This window comes from Panthera tigris, chromosome A2 (genome assembly GCF_018350195.1).
Source record: "Panthera tigris isolate Pti1 chromosome A2, P.tigris_Pti1_mat1.1, whole genome shotgun sequence".
NCBI lineage: Eukaryota > Metazoa > Chordata > Mammalia > Carnivora > Felidae > Panthera > Panthera tigris.
Window position 1 is genome coordinate 10,477,146 of NC_056661.1, and position 18,835 is coordinate 10,495,980.

Sequence of the window (18,835 nt, forward strand, 5' to 3'; positions counted from 1 at the left end):
TTTCTGTATTCAAGAAAAAGAAAAGAATTGTAAAAGAGAAAAAGGAAAAAAAAAGAGAGAGAGAAAAAATTGAATAGATGAACCTGCTAACAGATTGAAGTAGGACTGAAATTGCTTCGTTTTCCCCTAGAATCAGTCCATGTAGCTCTTTATAGTCCAGAAATGAAGCCGGAGGTGAGGTTTGTGTGAGGTTTGTGTTCTTGAAGAGCGAAGTTGGCCCAGTTGGGCAGGGCTCGTTGTAACGGCTCCGCTCTCCACTAGATGGCGCCGCTAGCCTCCTGGGGTGGATTGTTGCAGGGCTTGTCGGTGCGCAGGCGCCTGCGCAGGAGCGGTGAAAAATGGCGCCACCCAGCCACCCAGGCTGTTCTCCCCGATGGGCAATCGCGCACCGGTCCTCCGTTTTCAGCTCTCGTCCACTCCCCGCTTTTCCACTCTCCGTGACCAGGCCCCAGGCAGTACCTCTCTCCCAAGTTTTGTCTCAGATGCGGCTGTTTTCCCCGGCCCCTTACTTCCGAAGGACTGCGGCTTTGACCCGCTCCGCGCCTCTGGGGGAGGGTCTCACCGAGCAGTGGCCGAATGAGCAATGGCCGAATGGCGGCTGCGCCCAGGAACGCTTGCCGGACCCTGCTGGTGCCGGTGCCCCGAGACTGCGGCCAGGTGTCAGCCCGCCCCCCAAAAAGATCGCGAGACGGTGTAGCCTCAGCGTTTCAGGGACCGTGGAAAATCACAACACACATCTGGCACCAGGCTTCACCCTCGACGACCTCGTCCCAGCACCAGCGAATGTGGCCGCCTTCCGGGGTCTGCTGGGACCAGGTGGCGTCAACAGTCTCTACCGAATGTCCTTCCGGCAGTGGAACCGCTTTTCCCCGTGTGGCCCGAGGACCTCCCGGACCCCACTCTGTTCCTGGGGATTCGCCCTTCCCACCAGAGCACCGCCAGGTAGGGAGCTGCGGAGTTGCAGCCTTTGCGCTCCCCTTGTTTACAGTCTGAATGGAATTTAAACCCTCTCCTTTCTCCTTTCTCCCTTTGTAGTTTCGTCCCTGTGGCTGTTTCCAATTTTCCACTTTCTCTCCAGCTGCTTTTGGGGAGCGGTGCTTTTCCCGTATGCTCCCTCCGTCCCCAGTCTCCGTCCTCTCTCCGCCTGCAAAAGGGGTTCTCTACCTTCGGGGCTTCTTGCTCCCCAAGTTCAGCTCTCCGTGCCGCGTACCTGCTGAATTCGGTGGTTCAGGTTGTGCAGATTGTTGTGTTAATCTTCCAATCGGTTTTCTAGGTGTGTAGGATGGTTTAGTGTGGGTCTGGCTGTACTTCATGGACGTGAGACACAAAAAGCTTCCAGGCTGTTCCGCCATCTTGGCTCCTCCCCGATTAACTATGCGTTTGTTAGCAATTTGCTTTCCTTTTTCTGTTAATTACCTATCAATTTCTTTTTCTAATATTTCATTAACCTTTTTATTATTGAATTTTACAAGTTCTTTGCACATATTTTTGCCACTCCTTCAGAGTTTCTACACTCTCATGACTGCCCATACTTGGCCCTGAGCAACTCATTCAGAAATGTAGGTTCTCTTTTAAGCATTTCTATGGCACCCGGATCTCTTCCTTTTGTGCTTCCCATAGGTCTGCCTATGTGTGGATAATCCTGTCTTTCCTTAGACTTTAGGCCACTTTGTTGTCCTTACCTACCTTCTGTTATAGGTAAGAGAGTTTGAGAAACCGAATGATTTTGTAGTTTATGTGGATTTTTCCTATTGTTATGTTGAAAACAATACTCGTTTCCGTTTTTTATTTTGTAGGCAGAAGTGGAGATCCCCCCTATTTTCTCGTAATATTTTAATGATTTTGTTTTATTTAAAATTTTTGATTTCAAACCCATCACCATTAGCTGTGCATAGTTTTAGAAAAGATCCATTCACAGAATTAGTTTTGTGTGGAGGAAAAGACATTTTTATTGGACGTCTAGAAATCTATGATGGTATATAATTTTTAATGAATTAATAACTAGTATATGTATTTACTTTTCTGACACCTTTTTATTATTTTTTCTGACAGCTTTGACCATTTTTAAATTTAGAATTTGGAAGAATGATACAATGAATGAACGCTCACATACTCCTCATCTAGAGTCAACAATTGTTAACATAGTGCCACACTGAAAGATCTTTCTCAATTCATTTCCACATATGGATACATTTTGCTAAAACATGTGATAGTCAGTGGCAGACATTATGACACTTCATTCTTCAACAAATATTTCGGAACTCAAGGAATATTCTCTGCATAACCACAATACTATTATTATGCCCAAGAAAATGAACAATATCATAATAACTTTTAATGTCTGATACATATTCAAATTATCCTCATTGTCTCCAAAATGTCATCTAGAGCTGTATATCTGAACCAGAGGCTCCCTAAGATTGATGCCGAATTTGTGATGTCACTTTTGTCTCTTTTAATTTACAGCAGCCTCTAGTCACTTTTAAAAATGATACTGATTTCTCAACTCTGACATTGTAGCCTGAAAGCAGCCATAGACAATACGCCAATGTTCCAATAAAACTTTATTAACAAAAACGGGCAGTTCCCTGGATTTGGCCTGCATGCTATAGTTTGGTTACCCTCTCTCTAAAGGCTGGGTTAGATTTCAATTTTTTATGTACTAAAAATGGGATGTTGTAACTTCAACAATGGGATGTATGTATCTCCTGATATTCCTAATGTCAGTTTGCCCACCATCGATGATATTAAGTATGGGCATTAATTCAGATGGTGGCTGTCAGATCTCCACGTTGCAAATGTGCACTTTGGCCCTTGTAATTAATCGGTGATCCAAGAGGTGATTCTTTGGTGCTCTGGTCCCAGCCTGTTCTCCAACACCCTTTCACTCAATGCTTTTAGTGACTATTTATGGGATATTGAAAGAATCATGCTCTTCTAATTCTATTGTATTTTCTGCATCTATTAACTGAGCCTCTAAGTATCACTATGGACTCATGAATATGTTTCTCTAAAATATTATACTCATGTACAGTCATTTATGTTCAAATTGTTACAAAATTGGTCAGTGGGAGCCTCCAGGGAATGTCTTGGAGGGGGAACCACTCTGGGTTTAGATCTTGCCTAGATGCATGGTAAGGATGAAATATTATGTTAGATATAAATGTGCTGTAGCAATATACACCTTTCCCCACAGCTCAACTTATAAAATGTAAAGACGCAGAGACTTGAGTCTCATAGTTCTGATTTTACTCCATCGGATGAAACTTTTTTTCCCCCACATTTAAACTCTGTGAACTCGGGAACTGGATCTCCTTGATCCAGCGCACATTTTTGGAAGGAATTAATCAGTAGGGCTTCAGGAATGGAGAGTGAGTAAGTTGAGGCATGTATGTATGAATGGAGACCAACTGGTCTACTTTGCCTGTAACCAAAATGTTTCCTGGGGAGAAATACTGTCAGCTCTAAAATCAGGAAAGTCTTGGGCAACTGGCATTAGTTGTTTACTCTACAGGCAGGTATTTGAATATTACTTTCCTCTCCTGTGTTATTTTAGGGAAGTCCTTTGAGGCTGGTTTTCCTTGTTATGTATCACCAACCTGAGGAAGAATCTTTTTGGAAAAAGAGGTTTCTACTGGGGTATTGGGTTAGAGCTCCTGATTATACTGGGAAGGAGATGATGAGAATGCTTGTATGTACCAGAAAACCCAAATTTGCCAGCAGCTGAATGACAAACGTTTCCCGCATACTTTTCTCCCACAGTGGTGCCAAGGAGAGTTATTTTTAATACTCTTTGCCCCAAAGAGGACAGTTCAGTGTTTTCTTCACTTTCTAAGAGACAAGTTCACCAGGGTTAGCTGTTCATTATAATTCTCCTAAAAAAGAAGGTGTAAAAACGATTCTGTGTTAGAAAGTGCAAGGTTTGTGTATAGAAAACTATAAAATATTGTCAAAAGAAGTCTAAGAAGAGAAAAAGTTTTGTGGACCCGAACGTACAAATGCTTGGGACAATTCACATTGCCAGAATCTCTCCCCTTGCCCTCTGTGATTCTCTAATGAGGTTTTACAGTGTCTGTATCTTTGGAAATACTAGGAATGATTGCAGACTTTTATGGGAGGTTTCAATGCAACTTAATCCTTATTTCACTTTTATGACTACATACACACCAGGTGTTTATTGTTCGTTATATACAGGGACAGCATGGAATGATTTGGGATACAGGATATGCAGTGACCCTGTACAGCTGGGGCATCTCTGCTCCAGATTATTACTTCCCAATTACTTAGCTGACCACAGCATCTTTCTCTGCTTCTGAGTGTTTTCTATCTTGTTGATTTTAAGTATAGTTAAAAAGTGGTTGCACCATATCATGCAAAGAGGACAGTCATGTGCAAGAGGGCACAGAAGCTCAGCGAGTGAAAGTATAGTGAAGAGCTCGTTTCAAGACAGGGAAGTGCCTTCAAGTGAGTCCAGGCATGAGCCTTCCTAGGGCATCCCCTGCTATCTGCCCAGGTTGTCCAGTGAGGCAGGCAGGAGACGCCCAAGTGGATCGGCTAGGGAAGTGCTCTGGGAACACTGCATAATCTTACCGCACTGTGCTTGGAGGCATCAGACACGGCCCCGCTTGAGAGCGTGTAATTCTCAGGCTCGGCTTTGGCTTTCCTGACCCCTCTGAACCATTTCCCGTACTGCTCCCGGACCTGCAGGGGCGAAGCACGCTCTGGGTCAGCTCACTGGGCGGGGCGGGGACAGGAAGAGTCCTGGATGGGGGCCGGACCGTGGTACCTGCCGGCTGAGGAGGCAGTACACCAGGAAGATGAACGCTCCCTGCAGGCTGTTGATGATGGTGAAGAGGTAAGCCATGACGCGGGCAGCTGGCCCCACCTGCAGGACGCCCAGACACCACGTGCAGCCCAGGATGAGGAGCTGAGCCGTCGCTTTGAATGTCAGCATCCTGGGTAGGAGGAGAGACGAGGCTCGTGATGCACCGGGAGCAACAGCCCCCTCCCCTCCCCACCTGTTTTCAAGTCCACTCCACGGATGCTTCCTACTGAGTAGCGATCAACTTGGATCTTTATCGTCGATGATTCCATAAAAAGAAATGGTGTTTGGGTCAGGGACGGCAGTTTGACTGGGACTAGGGATGGTAGTGACACTCCAGAATGTGAGTTTCAAAAAGGTCACGATGTTTCAGGAAGACCCCTAATTTTGTTCAGCTGACATCATCGAGAACATTCTGTGCCCCTGGCCCTAGGCTGGGGCTTGGGCATTCAGAACAACCAAGACAAGACTTCTGTTTCCACAGCCCTTAGAGTCTGGTGGCAAGACAAAAACAAATGATGACTTGTAACATTTGCAAAGTGAGGTACTTCTGCCCAGATCCCATCCAGGGCTGTTCCTGTCCCCACCTTCTCCATGACCTGACCCAGAATGTGCTTTGCCCAGAATAGAGGCCACTGATTCTGTGCAAAGTTGAGGAAAGGAAAGGACATTCCCAAACTCTTAGACGAAGTGACATGCGGTTGATGAACCTGCGTTCACGTGGGGCAAGAGAAGGGGAAGGCAGGGGGCCTAAAACGCATGAAGGCATGACCATGAAAGGGTGCGCTGGGTTCTGGGAACTGTTATGTGATGTTTTGAGTGTGTTGTGAGGATAGAAATGTTCTCAGGACCTGCTATGTAAGGCATGGAAGCAATCCCTGTGTATCAGGGCAAAGTCCATTCTCTCTGGACATCAGATCCTTGGAGCTCTGAGGATAATGCTCTGGATGGGGGACATTCCTCTGACTCCTCCTCACCTGGTGTTCTGGAGGGTGGACACATCTCTGTTGAGGGAGGAGAGCTTGTTTTTCACTATCCAGAAGGTCATCAGAAAGAAGGCCAGATTAATCTGCAGAAGGCCCACAGGTGTATTAAATTCACTCCACATCTGGTAAGCATCCTCCTAGCTCATCCAACACCTAACCCGGCAGGTAAGAAGTTTTGCCTTTTGTAGAAGTCCTAGAAGACTAGACCAACCACCCTGTAACTCAGGCATGTGTTTGTCCTGTAACTTTGGCGAGCACTTCGATGCAGTTCGCATGGAAACTCCCAATTTTAGCACTGAAAGTCCCAGGTCTCAGGAAACATGTTAGTCCTGTTGTTGCAATGGAAATTCCTGCATCCCGGGGGGGGGGGGTCTCTCATCAGTCCTGGGCCAACTGGAATGATTGCTCCCGCTGCCTGTAACCCTCCTGGTACACCTGGTCTTTGAATGACCGTCACTTTGGCAGGCAGGATGCTCTGATGTCATGTGTTACTCACGGAGAAGATGGTGCAGACGGGGCCCAGGAAGGTCCATACAAATCCTTTGTCTGTGTGGAGCCAGCATCTAAGAGAGAGATGAGAAGTGAGTCAAGAGAACATTGGCCTTTGTGGATAAAGAATCACTAGAATGTGTAATATATAATGATTAAATACTTCATAATGAACATTTAAAATAATTAAATCTTAAGGATTTAAAAACAGTTCAAGGAACACAATATTCCATCAGAGAGATGTCTTCGGAGTGGGCACTGACCTTTCCTCTGCCTATCATGTTCGGGGGAAATTAAATCGCTATTGGTTCTATGATGGCCACAGTTGTGCTGGAGAAGATAGGGGCAGTGGGAATTTGCTTACCTGGTGGGTGTTCCATAAAGGGAAGGTCTGGATGCAGCAGAAATGGCCACGATTAGAGCCGGGACTCCATAGCCCACAGGGAGCATGAGTCTCTTCATGAACCTGCTCATACTGGAGTAGTTGACCACCGTCAGGTTGCGTGCCGTGAGGAAGAGGTGTAGACCGTCCAAGAGCATCCAGGTGAAGGAGGCCAGGTAGAGATAGTGTAAGGCCCCCGCGATGATGGCGCACAGCAGCTGGGGGAGGAGGAAGGAGTCACCAGGAGGGACTGTCAGGGAGGAGGGTGGCCCCAGGACCCCTCCCATACCTTGCCAGCGGGGAGAACTCGTATATATATATATAGGGTCGAGTTGTTGAGAGAGGATTGTCTTCTGCTTCATCAGTCAACGTGAAATAGGCTATTTACCCCTCCAGCCTCCCTGTCACCCAACGATATTGTGTTAAGGTATCAGTGCAGCAGGGCTCCACGAACTGAGCATCCCGTGGCTCAGGGCAGGGGGTCCTCTGTGGCAGTGTCGGTACCTTGATCTTGGTCTGGTCGATGGCCGTGAGGAAGAGCAGGTGGGCCAGGAAGAGGCAGATGGAGAGCTGCAGGTGCAGCGAGGTGCTGGTGTTCTGGATGGCTTTGCACAGGAGGAAGGTGAGGGCTGCCAGGAGGAGGCACAGCAGAGAGAGGCCCAGCCCCACGTAGGTGATGACAACCAGCACGGGATCCTCCTTCTGGGACCCAGCAAAAAGGACATCACAGTCACAGGTCCTATATCAGTTGACTTTAAGAGGAATTTCATCACCCTGGGTAGGCCTGGTCTAATCAGTGAGCTCTCAAAGCTCTAGGCTCTTCCTAGAGAAAAGGATTCAAAGTTTGATGGCGTTTGAGGTGAGGGAGCTTCTCCTGCTGGCCTCTGGACAGAAATGTTGATACACTGTGTGAGGGCCTAGAGAGAAGGAATGCAGGTAGCCCCTAGGAGCTGAGCAGGGTCCCCTGCTCGCAGCTGGAAAGAAAGTGGAACCCCAGTCCTACAACTGCAAGGAACGGAATTCTGCCAGCAACCAGGGAGCTCACAGGAGGACCCCAAGCCTCCGACAAGAATGCAGCTTTGGCTGACTCAATGGTCTCAACCTTGTAAGACCCAGAGCAGGCAACTCAGCTACGCTACGCCCGATTCTCGTCCCACAGAAACCACGAGACATAAATTTATGTTTCTTTAAGCTCCTACATGTGGGGAAACATGTTCGAGAGCGATAGACGTGGAAAGCAGCCTCTCTCAGGGATCTCACCTGCACGTGGCTGTGGGCCATGAGGACGGCAAAGCTGCTGAGGTGGGAGCACTGGCAGGTGGTGCTGGCGTCTCCGGTGACCACCATCTCGCAGCCCGTGGTGGACCAATGACCGCCTCCATCCTGACTGTGCTCCCAGAAGACACAGAACGCCTTCTGCGTTGGCCCGGGCGTCACCGACTGTAGGAAGAGAGCGTCGGTGGGAGCTGGAGACTCTTATCCAAAGCTGGTTTGCAAAGGGCTTTCCTGGGGGAAGGAGGCGCCCACGGAGGAGGCCCCCAGGACACAAAGGGTGATCTCGACAGTGAGGCTGAGCCCCGGACCCAGACCAGTTCCTTGCCCAGCCACAGCCCCATTCCACCAGGACTCACGCGGTGGGAGAAGATGAAGGTGACGGGGAAGCTGAGGTTCTGGGTGTCCTTGTTGCTCACAAAGGCAGAGACGACATCTGAGAGCAGGACAGGGGAGACCTCTCCCAGCCATTCCTTGCGTTCACGCAGAAGTGCCTGCTGCTTAGGGTCCAGGACCAGGGGCGCCTTGGCCAGTAACTTGCCCATCCCTGGAGTGGAGACGAGGCCCACCACAGAAGGACCTGCAGGACAAGGCCAATGTGGATACCTCGGGGTGCCCACCAGGGCCCCTTCTTCCTCAGATGGACCCTTTGTGGCCCCACTCTGCCCCCTACCACCCCGTAAGCTTCAGGTCCCCGTTTGTCACGTCCTTGGGCGTCTTGTGACCTCCCATCTCGGCCGTTACCTGAGTCACTAGATCCATGCACCTCATCCAAGCTCAGCAGCATCTTTGCCTGGTTCAGACTCAAGGTGACATTTCTGTCTCCTTGTTCTTGCACCTTCAGGGACAGGTCTATGAGATGTCAGAGTTATTAAGGGAGTTAGGATAGTATTTGTGGCTGTAGTGGTTACAATAATACTATCCTTTATATGTGTGTTTACATACATCTGGCTATCCACACACGAAAGAAGAACAGGAACTCTACTTCATACAACACACAAAAATTAACTCAAAGTGGCATGCCAAATTTAAGGCATGCCTTGGTGGCTCAGTTGGTTGAGCATCTGACTTTTGATTTCAGCTCAGGTAATGACCCCAAGGGTGTGGGATCAAAGCCTGTGTTGGGCTCCATGCTAAGCTTGGAGCCCGTTTGGATTCTCTCTCTCTCTCTCTCTCTCTCTCTCTCTCTCTCTCTCTCTCTCTTTCTCTGTCTCTCAGTCTGCCCCTCCCCATCTCTCTCTTTCTGTCTCTAAAACAGACAAAGAAACAAACAAACAATCCTAAACTTAAGGGCTAAAAGTACAACAGTTGGAAGAAAACACAGATGTAAATCTTCACAGCCTTGGATTTGACAATGGATTCTTAGATATAGCACCAAATGCACATGCAACTAAAGAAAAAAAGAGAAAATGAATTTCAAAACAGAAGCACCTGTTCATTAAAGCAAAAAAAAAATATTCACTCTTATATGGATCCTGAGAAACTTAACAGAAACCCATGGGGGAGGGGAAGGAAAAAAAAAAAAAAGGAGGTTAGAGTGGGAGAGAGCCAAAGCATAAGAGACTGTTAAAAACTGAGAACAAACTGAGGGTTGATGGGGGGTGGGAGGGAGGGCAGGGTGGGTGATGGGTATTGAGGAGGGCACCTTTTGGGATGAGCACTGGGTGTTGTATGGAAACCAATTTGACAATAAACTTCATATATTGAAAAAAATAAAAAAATAAAAAGTAAAAAAAAAAATCTATGGAATGGGAGAAAAAAATTAGCAAGTCACATGTCTCACAGAGTGTACTATTAAAACATATAAAGAATTCTTCCAGGTCAACAACCAAAAGCCAAACAATGAAATAAAGGGCAAAGGGACTTGCATAGACATTTCTCCAAAAAAGATACACACATGTTCAATAATTACACAAAAAGATGTGAGCCATCACTAGTCATCAGGGAAACGTAAATCAAAACCACAATGAGATATCACCAGACACATACTGAAAAGACTCTAATAAAAATAAAACAAGGGCGCCAGGGTGGCTTAGTTGGTTGAGTGTCCAACTTCGACTCAAGTCATGATCTCATGGTTCGTGGGTTCGAGCCCCACATCAGGTTCCGTGCTGACAGCTTAGAGCCTGCTTGGGATCCTCTCTCTCTACCTCTCTGTGCCCCTCCCTGGCTTGTGCTCTCTCTTTCAAAATAAATAAATAAATACACTTAAAAAAACAACAACAACAAAAAAGTGAAAGTGCCAAGTGTTGCTGAGGGGGTAGAAATTGGGGTCCATTGCCGGTGAGAATACGAGATGGAAAAATAGCCTCTTTGGAAAATAGTTTGGTGGTTCTCAAAAAGTTGACCATAGAATCGCTGTATAACTCAGAAATTCCAGTCCTAAGTAAGTACCCCAAAGAACCGAGAACAGTTATTCAAACAAAAATGTGTGAACCGATATTCTCAGTAGCACCATGTGAAGAGTCAAAGGGTGGCAACACCCTAAATGTGCATCAGTGGGTGAACGGGGACACAAGAAGTGCTGTATCCATCTACAATTAAATGTTACTCAGCCGCAAAAGGGAATGAAACACTGAGAGATGCTACAACGTGGATGAACCTTGAAAACATCCTGCTAGGTGAAAGAAACCACATAGTGTATGACTCTCTAGGTATGAGAAGTCCAGAATAGGCCCATCCATAGAGACAGAAAACAGACTAGTGGTGGCCAGGGGCTGGGGGAGCGGAGGAATAGGGAGTGACTTCTGGGGGTGGGGTGGCATACAGTATTTACTTCGAGGGCGATGAAAATCGTTTAGAAATAGAGGCAATGATCACAACTCCGTGAATGTACTAAATGCCACTGAATTGTATACTTTGTTTAAAATGGTGGATTTTGGGGCGCCTGGGTGGCTCAGTCGGTTAAGTGTCCGACTTCGGCTCAGGTCATGATCTCACGGTCCGTGAGTTCGAGCCCCGCGTTGGGCTCTGTGCTGACAGCTCAGAGCCTGGAGCCTGTTTCAGATTCTGTGTCTCCCTCTCCCTCTGACCCTTCCCCATTCATGCTCTGTCTCTGTCTCAAAAATAAATAAACGTTAAAAAAAAAATTAAAAAAAAAATAAAATGGTGGATTTTATGTTACGTGAATTCTACCTCAAATGAAACAAATAAAATACTTAACCGTGAGAGAACATTAACTGCATATGATTCCAAATTAAGTAAATTGTTTTCTTGGGAAGCCATTTCTATTGTATTTTATGTTCTTCATTACCATTAACTCAACTGCTCATAATTTAGTTTCTATTAAGATGTATATTATTTATGGCTTTATTCATTTCTTTTTTTAATTGAAGTATAACGAACATAGAACATGATATTAGTTTCAGGTGTACATGGTGATGATTTGTTATTTGTATGTGTTGCAAAATGATCACCACAGTGAGTGTAGTAAACACTTGTCCCCACATAGAGTTACATTTTTTTTTCCTGTGATAAGAACTTTCAAGGTTTACTCTTGTAGCAACTTGGAAACATGTAATATAGTGTTATTATCCTCGTGCTGTACATTACATCCCATGACTTAGTTATTTTATATCTTTTGACCCCCTTCACCCATTTAGCCCACTGCCCCACCCCCACACACCTCACCCCTACCTCTGACACTCACTAATCTGTGTCTATAAGCTTGTGCCCCCCCCCTTTTTTTTTAGAATTCCACATATAAGTGAGACCACATGGTATTTGGCCATCTCTGACTTAGCATAATATATTCATTTCTTTTTAACCACTTTTAATTGGTTTAGGGAGTGTAACACTGAGATACAAGCGTGGTCACTGGCTCCAGTGAGACTGGGGGATAAACGAGGTGGGGAAGGGCAGGGCAGGAGCCCGGGGCAGACCCCAGTACTTGCCTGTGCCTGCAGATGCATTGAAGGTCAATGTCCCATTGGGCAGGGCCTGGCTTATGTTTCTCAGGACGTCCTCCAGGCCAGCGAGTAGGTTCGTGGCCACACGGTGCTGCTCTGAGCGGGGCAGCGCCTCCAAGTCTTCTGGGGTCTGCAACAACTCATCCACCCCCTCTATGAGGCCCTGGGGGAAAGCAGACCCAGAAGTCGTGAGCCGTCGGCCAGACTGCATGAAGAGGCTGTCCATTGAGCCTCAGAATAAAGATCCTGGAGAATAAAGTCTATTTACCTGGATGCTGTCCTGGGCAAAGGCCGGTATGAACTTTCTGGCCAGATCTTCGACTTTTTCAAAGAAGCGGGAGAGTCTCTGGGAAGAGGGCAAATGAGGAGGTCAGAGAGCCTCACGTGCGAGTGGGGAAGCTTGGGGAAAATGGTGGCCAGGGAGGGCGGGCAGCCCGTGCTTCAAGGAAAGATTTCCTGTCTCCTGGTCCCTGCTGGGGCCAACTCACCCGGCTCTTGATTCCACGGGGTGGGGTCCAGCTGGGGAAAAAGTTGCCTGCAAGAGACAAGAGTGCTTCATGAGGTGTGACAGCATCTATCTTTGTACGTGTTCGGGGGTAGGGGTCTGGGGTCAGGTCAGGCCAGGTACTTTCCCAGGCGGTCATTTGGTTATTCAGGGAGCCTGGTTTGGGCATAGAAGCATCGGGAAGGCCCTACTGTCTCCTCCCTGGTGAGTGAGTGCCTTTTCTTATTCACACAGAGGTGTGCTATGGGTGAATGTGGTGGCCTAGATGCTCTGCTGGCCAGATATGGATGGAACTGGCCTGGGTCCTCCCTGTCTCCCAGCCCTGGCTGGGTGCCCTCGGCTTCCCCGGGCAGCTTTCAGCCAGGGTGAGACATCGTGGGTATCTGTGTCCCAGCCTGAGCATTTGGACAAAGGCCAGTGTGGGTCTTCTAGGGAACCAAGTGCAGGGAAAATGGTGCATTACCCAACAAGGATCCTGTTGGATCTGGCTCCCATTGATGGCCTTTGTTTTAATTCCCTCAGGGCAGCTGCTCACCTGCTGGTCCCCAATGATGCCGTCTGTTGCTATCTTGTCTCGACGGGAGCCCCTTCTGATCATGTAATTTTCTATGTGTGTATGGGGGTGGATCTGTGTAATTCTGCTTAGACTCCACACAGCATTCTTCTGGCTTCTGGTCATCTGGTTTGCTCTCAGGAATGTGAACTGAAATTACTGGGGAGAGTCAGGGTAAGCCTTGTGCAGGGAAGGAGACAAGGGACTGAGCACCTGAGAAGGAGGGGGTATCAGGATGCCAAAACTGTTGGCCAGGGAGACCACTGGCTCAGAAAAGCTCAGCTCTCAAATCTTCCCACTCCAGTGTTTCGGGGTGGGGTCCCTGAGTCCAATGTGGCCCAAGAGGTCTGAGAGTTTTCCTGGTATGGCAGAGCCCAGGTGGGCTTTGGTGGGGAAAGGTCTCATCCTGGCAGTCACTGATGATGGTAAAGAGGAGGGATCTTGCGCTGGAAGCAATATGCTGTGAGCTCCTTAAATATCTTGAGTGCCATCCTTCTCTCTTGTTTTACAAAAACAAGATGCTGGGGCAGGGGGGGGGGGCGGGTGGGCAAGGGATACTCTGAACTTTCAGAAGTGACCCTCTGCAGAAGGTTCTGAGCCTTGGGGTTCAAAGAGGAGTGCGTGACCGGGTAGGTGCCGAGGACAGCTCTCTGATGCTTAGAGAAAGTGGAGCAAATGCCTTCCCACCGCATGGTTGGGGAGATGGAAGACGTGGGGTGGTTCTTACCTTGACATGTGTTCTCACTTTCATTCCTGAATGTTTTTGCCCCAGAAGCAAGCTCGTATCCTGGGCTGCACGTGCAGTGGTAGCTCCCCTCTGTGTTAAGGCAGTGTGCGAATTTTCCACAGGACACTCTGGGGGGTGGTCCACACTCGTTGATGTCTGAAAGCCAACAGGACAAAAGGTTACCTCCCAAAGGTGTGGGTTCCCATGGGCAGAGGCCCTGGCCTCCAGCCACTCTACCAACGGAACGGGAGAGAACTCAGCTTGCAGGTGGCATTTCAGGGGCTGGTCTGAGTGGGAGTCAGGTTGCTCCAGAAAGCTGCTGAAGGCCCCGCTCATCTCTGCTCTCTGGCTGGGCCTGAGGGGCACCTAGATTCAGATGCTTCTGTTCCATGATGGGGGCTGGAAGGAGGTCTGCCTCCCCTTCTGCAGACCTCATGGGGTGGACAGAGGCACTGAGTCTGTCTGCGTGATTGGGAACCTGGGGATGGGCTGCAGTCAGGGCGACAGTGGTATTGAAGGCCACTCTCCATAATGAGTCAGTGAAGGGAGTCACGGCTGGAGTCTGTTCAGGGTCACACTTATTCGCACATGAAGATAAAGCCAGGTGGTCAGGCCTCTGCTCATTGACAGCTTTCACTTCCATTATTCACAGTGGCCCAAGGACACCCACAGTCCTCATCATCCACTCCCCTAAGCTCCTAATGTCAGGCATTTCTTTTTAATGTTTATTTTATTTGAGAGAGAGAGAGAGAGAGAGAGAGAGAGAGAGAGACACGCAGAGAGAGAAGGGGACAGAGGATCCGAAGTGGGCCCTGTACTGACAGCAGAGAGCCTGAGTTAGGGCTCAAACTCATGAACCATGAGATCATGACCTGAGCTGGAGTTGGATGCTCAACTGACTGAGCCACGCAGGTGCCCCAGTCAGACATTTTAAAGATGCCCCAAGATGCCTCAGTGGGAGTCTCAATATCTCCACTCCTGAGGGAAGTCCCCTCTTGTCAGAGACACTGGGGACGTGACATGGAGAAGCCGCACAAAGTGTCTCACAGCCGAGTCACTGGGGATGTTTTCGGGCATCCTACATCTCTCTGTTCTTTAAACATGACAGGAAAGCTGTCCATCAGCCAGGTTCTCTTTGAGTAGCTCGGGGACCCACAGAGCAAGGCTGGACACCATCAGCTATCGACAACCTCAACAACTTGATCAGGTGAATCAAAGGGCAGGGACAGAATGTTTGGTCCCAGACACTCCCATGGGGGGACCAGAGACTTTCAGAGCCTGCAAGGGCTCATGACCTCGTGCTGAGTGGGGGCAGGCAGCTGGTCTCCCCCAGAGCAGAGTCTCCTACCCGAACTCGAGGACTTCCTTCTAAGGCCCCGGGCCCAGGCTGTGGGCATCGGGCCCAGGATGGGACAGCAGGCGGGAAGAGGCACGGCCCCGTCTGGGCCATGGGACCACCCTCCTGTCTTCTCAGATGGGGGCGATGGCTGGACACCTGTCTCTAGGGTTGTGGGATGGGGTGGACTCAAGTGGGGGACGGTTGAGAATGAGATCCAAGGTGTGGAAGGCATGAGGCCTCCTCAACCAGACAGATGTGCTTCCAGAAAGGAGCCGGGGTCCAGTTACATTAGCGGTAGGATCTCCTCGTCATGCTCACCCAGCCATGAATCTTCATGAGACCCGTATGCAAATGCACAAAGGCCGGGCAATGGTCACAACAGCACCTTTTTTTTCTCTGATAAAATATTTTCCTCAAGCACTAAATGACACATGGGTACTTAGAAAACAAAGAAAATGTAAAAAATGAGAACAAAGAAAATCAACTGTAAGTCTACTATATGAACTACTGGAAGATTTAAGATAGTTTTCCCCTCAGCTTTTCAAACATATTAGGAATATTTTCCTTTATTATCAATAAATTTGCATCTAAGATGATTTTGAGTAGATGAAGAATATTTCTTGGTGTGAGAGCTGCTCATGTCCTCCTTTCCCCATTATTTTTTTATTGTGGTAGAATGCCCTTAACATAAAATTTACCATGTTAACCATATTTAAGTAATATAATTTTCTTTTATGATTTTGCATTGTTGAAGAATAAAAACTCTTCAGTTTTGTTATTTTTTATTTTTTTTTTAAAACACTTTAGTTTTAGATCTTCATCTAGGTTCTACATCCTTATTAATGGTGACTCTGGCTAATTCAATCTCTTTGAGCCCAATTATTATCATTTAAAAAAACGAAGCCATAAAATTTATAGAAAAAACATAGGGAATAAGCTCTTGAAATTGGTCTTGGCACAGATTTTTTTGGATTTGACTCCAAAAAACAAAGATAAGTTAGTGGGAACATATCAAACTAAAAAACTTCTGCACAGCAAAAGAAACCATCAAAAAATGAAAAAGCAACCTACAGTTTAGTAGAAAATATTTGCAAATCATAAAGCTGAGAAGTGGCTAACATCCAAAATACAGAACTCATTCAACACAATAGAAAAAAGAAAAATAAACAATCCAACTTAAAAAATGGGCTGCAGATCTGAAAAGACATTTTCCAAAGAAGACATCCAAATGGCCAACAGGTACATGAAAAGGTACCCAACATCACTCATCGTCAGAGAGGTGCAAAGCCAAACTGTGATGAGATACCATCTCGCACCTGTTGGAATGGCTATTATAAAAAAGATAAGAAATAACAAGTGTTGGTGAGGATGTGGGAAAAAGGGAACCTTGCGCACCGTGGGTGGGAATGCAAACTGGTGCAGCCACTGTGGGAAATTCAAAACATTAAAAATGGAAGTACCACATCATCCGGCAGTTCTACTTCTGGGTATTTATTTGAAGGAAACAAAAACACTAACTTGAAAGTCGACATCCTCGTGTTCGTTGCAGCTTTATTTGTAACAGGCAAGGTAGGGAAACAACTTTAGTTTTTATCGATGCTTGAGTGGATAATGAAAAAGTGTTGTATGTGTATGGGGGAGTATCACTTAACCATACAAGGGAAGACAGTCCTGCCATTTGCAACACCATGGATGGACCTTGAGGGCATTACACTAAGTGAGTTAAGTTGCACAGAGAAAGACAAATACCGTACGATTTCAATGTATGTGGAATCTAAAAACAAACCCACAAACAAGACAGAAGTCATACAGGCAACAGATGCGTGGGTGCCAGAGGTGGGGAGGGATTGGTAGGGGTGCAAGGAGGCAGGGAGGAAAACTGGTGCTAGATTTGCTTCCTCATGGGTCTGCTGTGAACAGTGAGGCGGGAAACCATGACCTTGAGGGGTCGGGAGTTCCCGGTGAGCTCACGCCAGGAGGAGAGCCTGGGCTTTCAAGTCCTGTGTTTCTTTCCTCCTGTTGCTTCCATTCTTTCTCCCCTTTCCTTGTGCAACGAGCACGATCATAGTATTAACGGCAGTAGCCATGATAAGAGCTTGTGTTGGACCATCCGCTCCATACTCGTCTTTATCGGTTCTCCACACGGGCAGATTTTAAATCTCACTCCATCCGTGTGGGGTGGATACAACGATGATCCCCAATTTACAGACAAGCAAACTGAGGCATAGAGAGGAGAACATCTTCCCCCAACATCTCCATGTGCCCACCACCACCACCACCCCCCCAGGCCCCTGTACCATCACAATTCTCCAAGCGGTTGGTGAAGATGTCCCCGGATAAAGAAGTGAACCCTGGAGAGCAGCGACAGGCTGTGGCGTTGACACATGAGGACTTTGGAGGGCACCACTGAGCACAGTCTGTGGGGGCAGAAGCTGTGGGGACCAAGACCACAGTCAGAAGGCTCAAGAAATGGAGGGAGCCAGCTGCCCGCTGGAGGTCCAGGAGTAGAGCGGGGGAGGAAAGAGAAGGATGGCTGCCATTGGAAGAGCTCAGAAAACTCTGCACATTTAGGGAGGAAGAAACAGCTTCTTTTATACCCAGAAGACCATCTGTGAGCCTCATTTGTGCAATAAGCTCCCTTCCCGTACCCCCTTATCGGTGAGAGAACCCAGACCCCAGCATGCACTCCCCAGCTTATGTCACCAATGGGGCTGGCTGGGCAGACTTACCACTCAGTTTCTGTACAGGCCCCAGTGTCAACAGCAGCAGCACCAAGAGCCCTGGGGCAGAAAAACAGAGAGATGACAGAGGAGAGTCAAGGTCCCATTTCAACCCCTGTCTGCCTGGTCATTGCCCCCTGGAGGGAGGCTCTTGTACCTTACACAGAACCAAAACACGGCCTGTCTGTCCCTCTCCCTGGACTTCCCCAGGAGTCAGTCAAGGACAACCACAGCCTTCGCGGAGCCTCGGGTGCTCTAGGTGAGGGGACAGAGTACACACAGGCAGCTGACGTCAGGGATACAACATAGAAACCCCAACCTCTCCCAGTGGAGGGGAGTAAACCTTGAAGTAGAAAATCTTCAAATCCAGTGCCTTCCCCATAGGCAGGTTCTTTGTTCTCTGGCGATGGCAGAAATCTGCTTGGAGAAGGCCCTGCTCTCTCCTCTCTGGTGAGTGGGTGCCTTTTCTATTTCACATGGGGCACCCTATGGGAGGATGGTGTGGCCGGATGCTCTGTTCCCCACGTGTGGATGGCAGTGGCCCAAACCCTCTCTGTCTGTCAGCTTTGGTGCCCTCAGCTTTCCTGGGTGGCTCCCAGATGGAGCAGGGACATCACGGCCACCTGAGTCCCAGCTTGAGGACTTGGACAAGTCCAGGGTGGGCCTTCCTGGGAGCTGAGTGCAGGGGAAATGCTGCGTTCCTGACCAGGACCTGTCATGGCATCCAGCAATGGCCTTTGTCCTGACTTCCCCAGGGTGGATCTCACTGCCTGCATAACCTTTAGAATCCTGGTGACCCTCGCAGGACATCATGCTCCCATCCACGCTCACTCTGAGACTCTAGCTCTATGGACATGGACAAGTCCCACACTTGAGCCAGGACCTTCCAGCCAGGCTTGAGGGAAAGGGTCAGGAGAATGAAGGTCCTGCTGGATAGGCAGGGTCACCAGGATGGTGAGGACCAGGCTGAAGTGGACGGTGGGGCTGACATCCGGCCAGGCAGCTTTGGGGCTGTGAAGTTGCCTTTTCTGATCCCCAAGAAGGAATTCTCCAGACTAAAAGAAAGTGGTGAGATATCTGAGCAGGGCCAGTGGTGGGTGATGGCTGGGTGGCTGGAGAGGGGGCAGGCGCC

At 48.2% G+C, this 18,835-nt stretch overlaps 1 protein-coding gene across 1 annotated transcript in view; it reads right to left on the minus strand.

Annotated features, from left to right (window-relative positions):
• Window positions 1-3,756: 3,756 nt before the first annotated feature.
• Window positions 3,757-18,835, minus strand: part of LOC102970019 (adhesion G protein-coupled receptor E2) — a 32,993-nt gene continuing 17,914 nt past the window's right edge. The window contains exons 4-20 of the mRNA XM_007098127.3: window positions 17,713-17,763; window positions 17,281-17,415; window positions 13,645-13,800; window positions 12,900-13,076; window positions 12,348-12,394; window positions 12,128-12,205; window positions 11,845-12,022; window positions 8,696-8,803; window positions 8,311-8,531; window positions 7,940-8,119; window positions 7,184-7,381; window positions 6,662-6,897; window positions 6,305-6,371; window positions 5,800-5,891; window positions 4,787-4,955; window positions 4,591-4,701; window positions 3,757-3,875 (exon numbers count right to left, since the gene is read on the minus strand). Coding sequence (XP_007098189.2) covers window positions 3,825-3,875; window positions 4,591-4,701; window positions 4,787-4,955; window positions 5,800-5,891; window positions 6,305-6,371; window positions 6,662-6,897; window positions 7,184-7,381; window positions 7,940-8,119; window positions 8,311-8,531; window positions 8,696-8,803; window positions 11,845-12,022; window positions 12,128-12,205; window positions 12,348-12,394; window positions 12,900-13,076; window positions 13,645-13,800; window positions 17,281-17,415; window positions 17,713-17,763 — 2,255 coding nt within the window. The 3' untranslated portion in view covers window positions 3,757-3,824. The remainder of the gene's footprint in view (window positions 3,876-4,590; window positions 4,702-4,786; window positions 4,956-5,799; window positions 5,892-6,304; window positions 6,372-6,661; window positions 6,898-7,183; window positions 7,382-7,939; window positions 8,120-8,310; window positions 8,532-8,695; window positions 8,804-11,844; window positions 12,023-12,127; window positions 12,206-12,347; window positions 12,395-12,899; window positions 13,077-13,644; window positions 13,801-17,280; window positions 17,416-17,712; window positions 17,764-18,835) is intronic.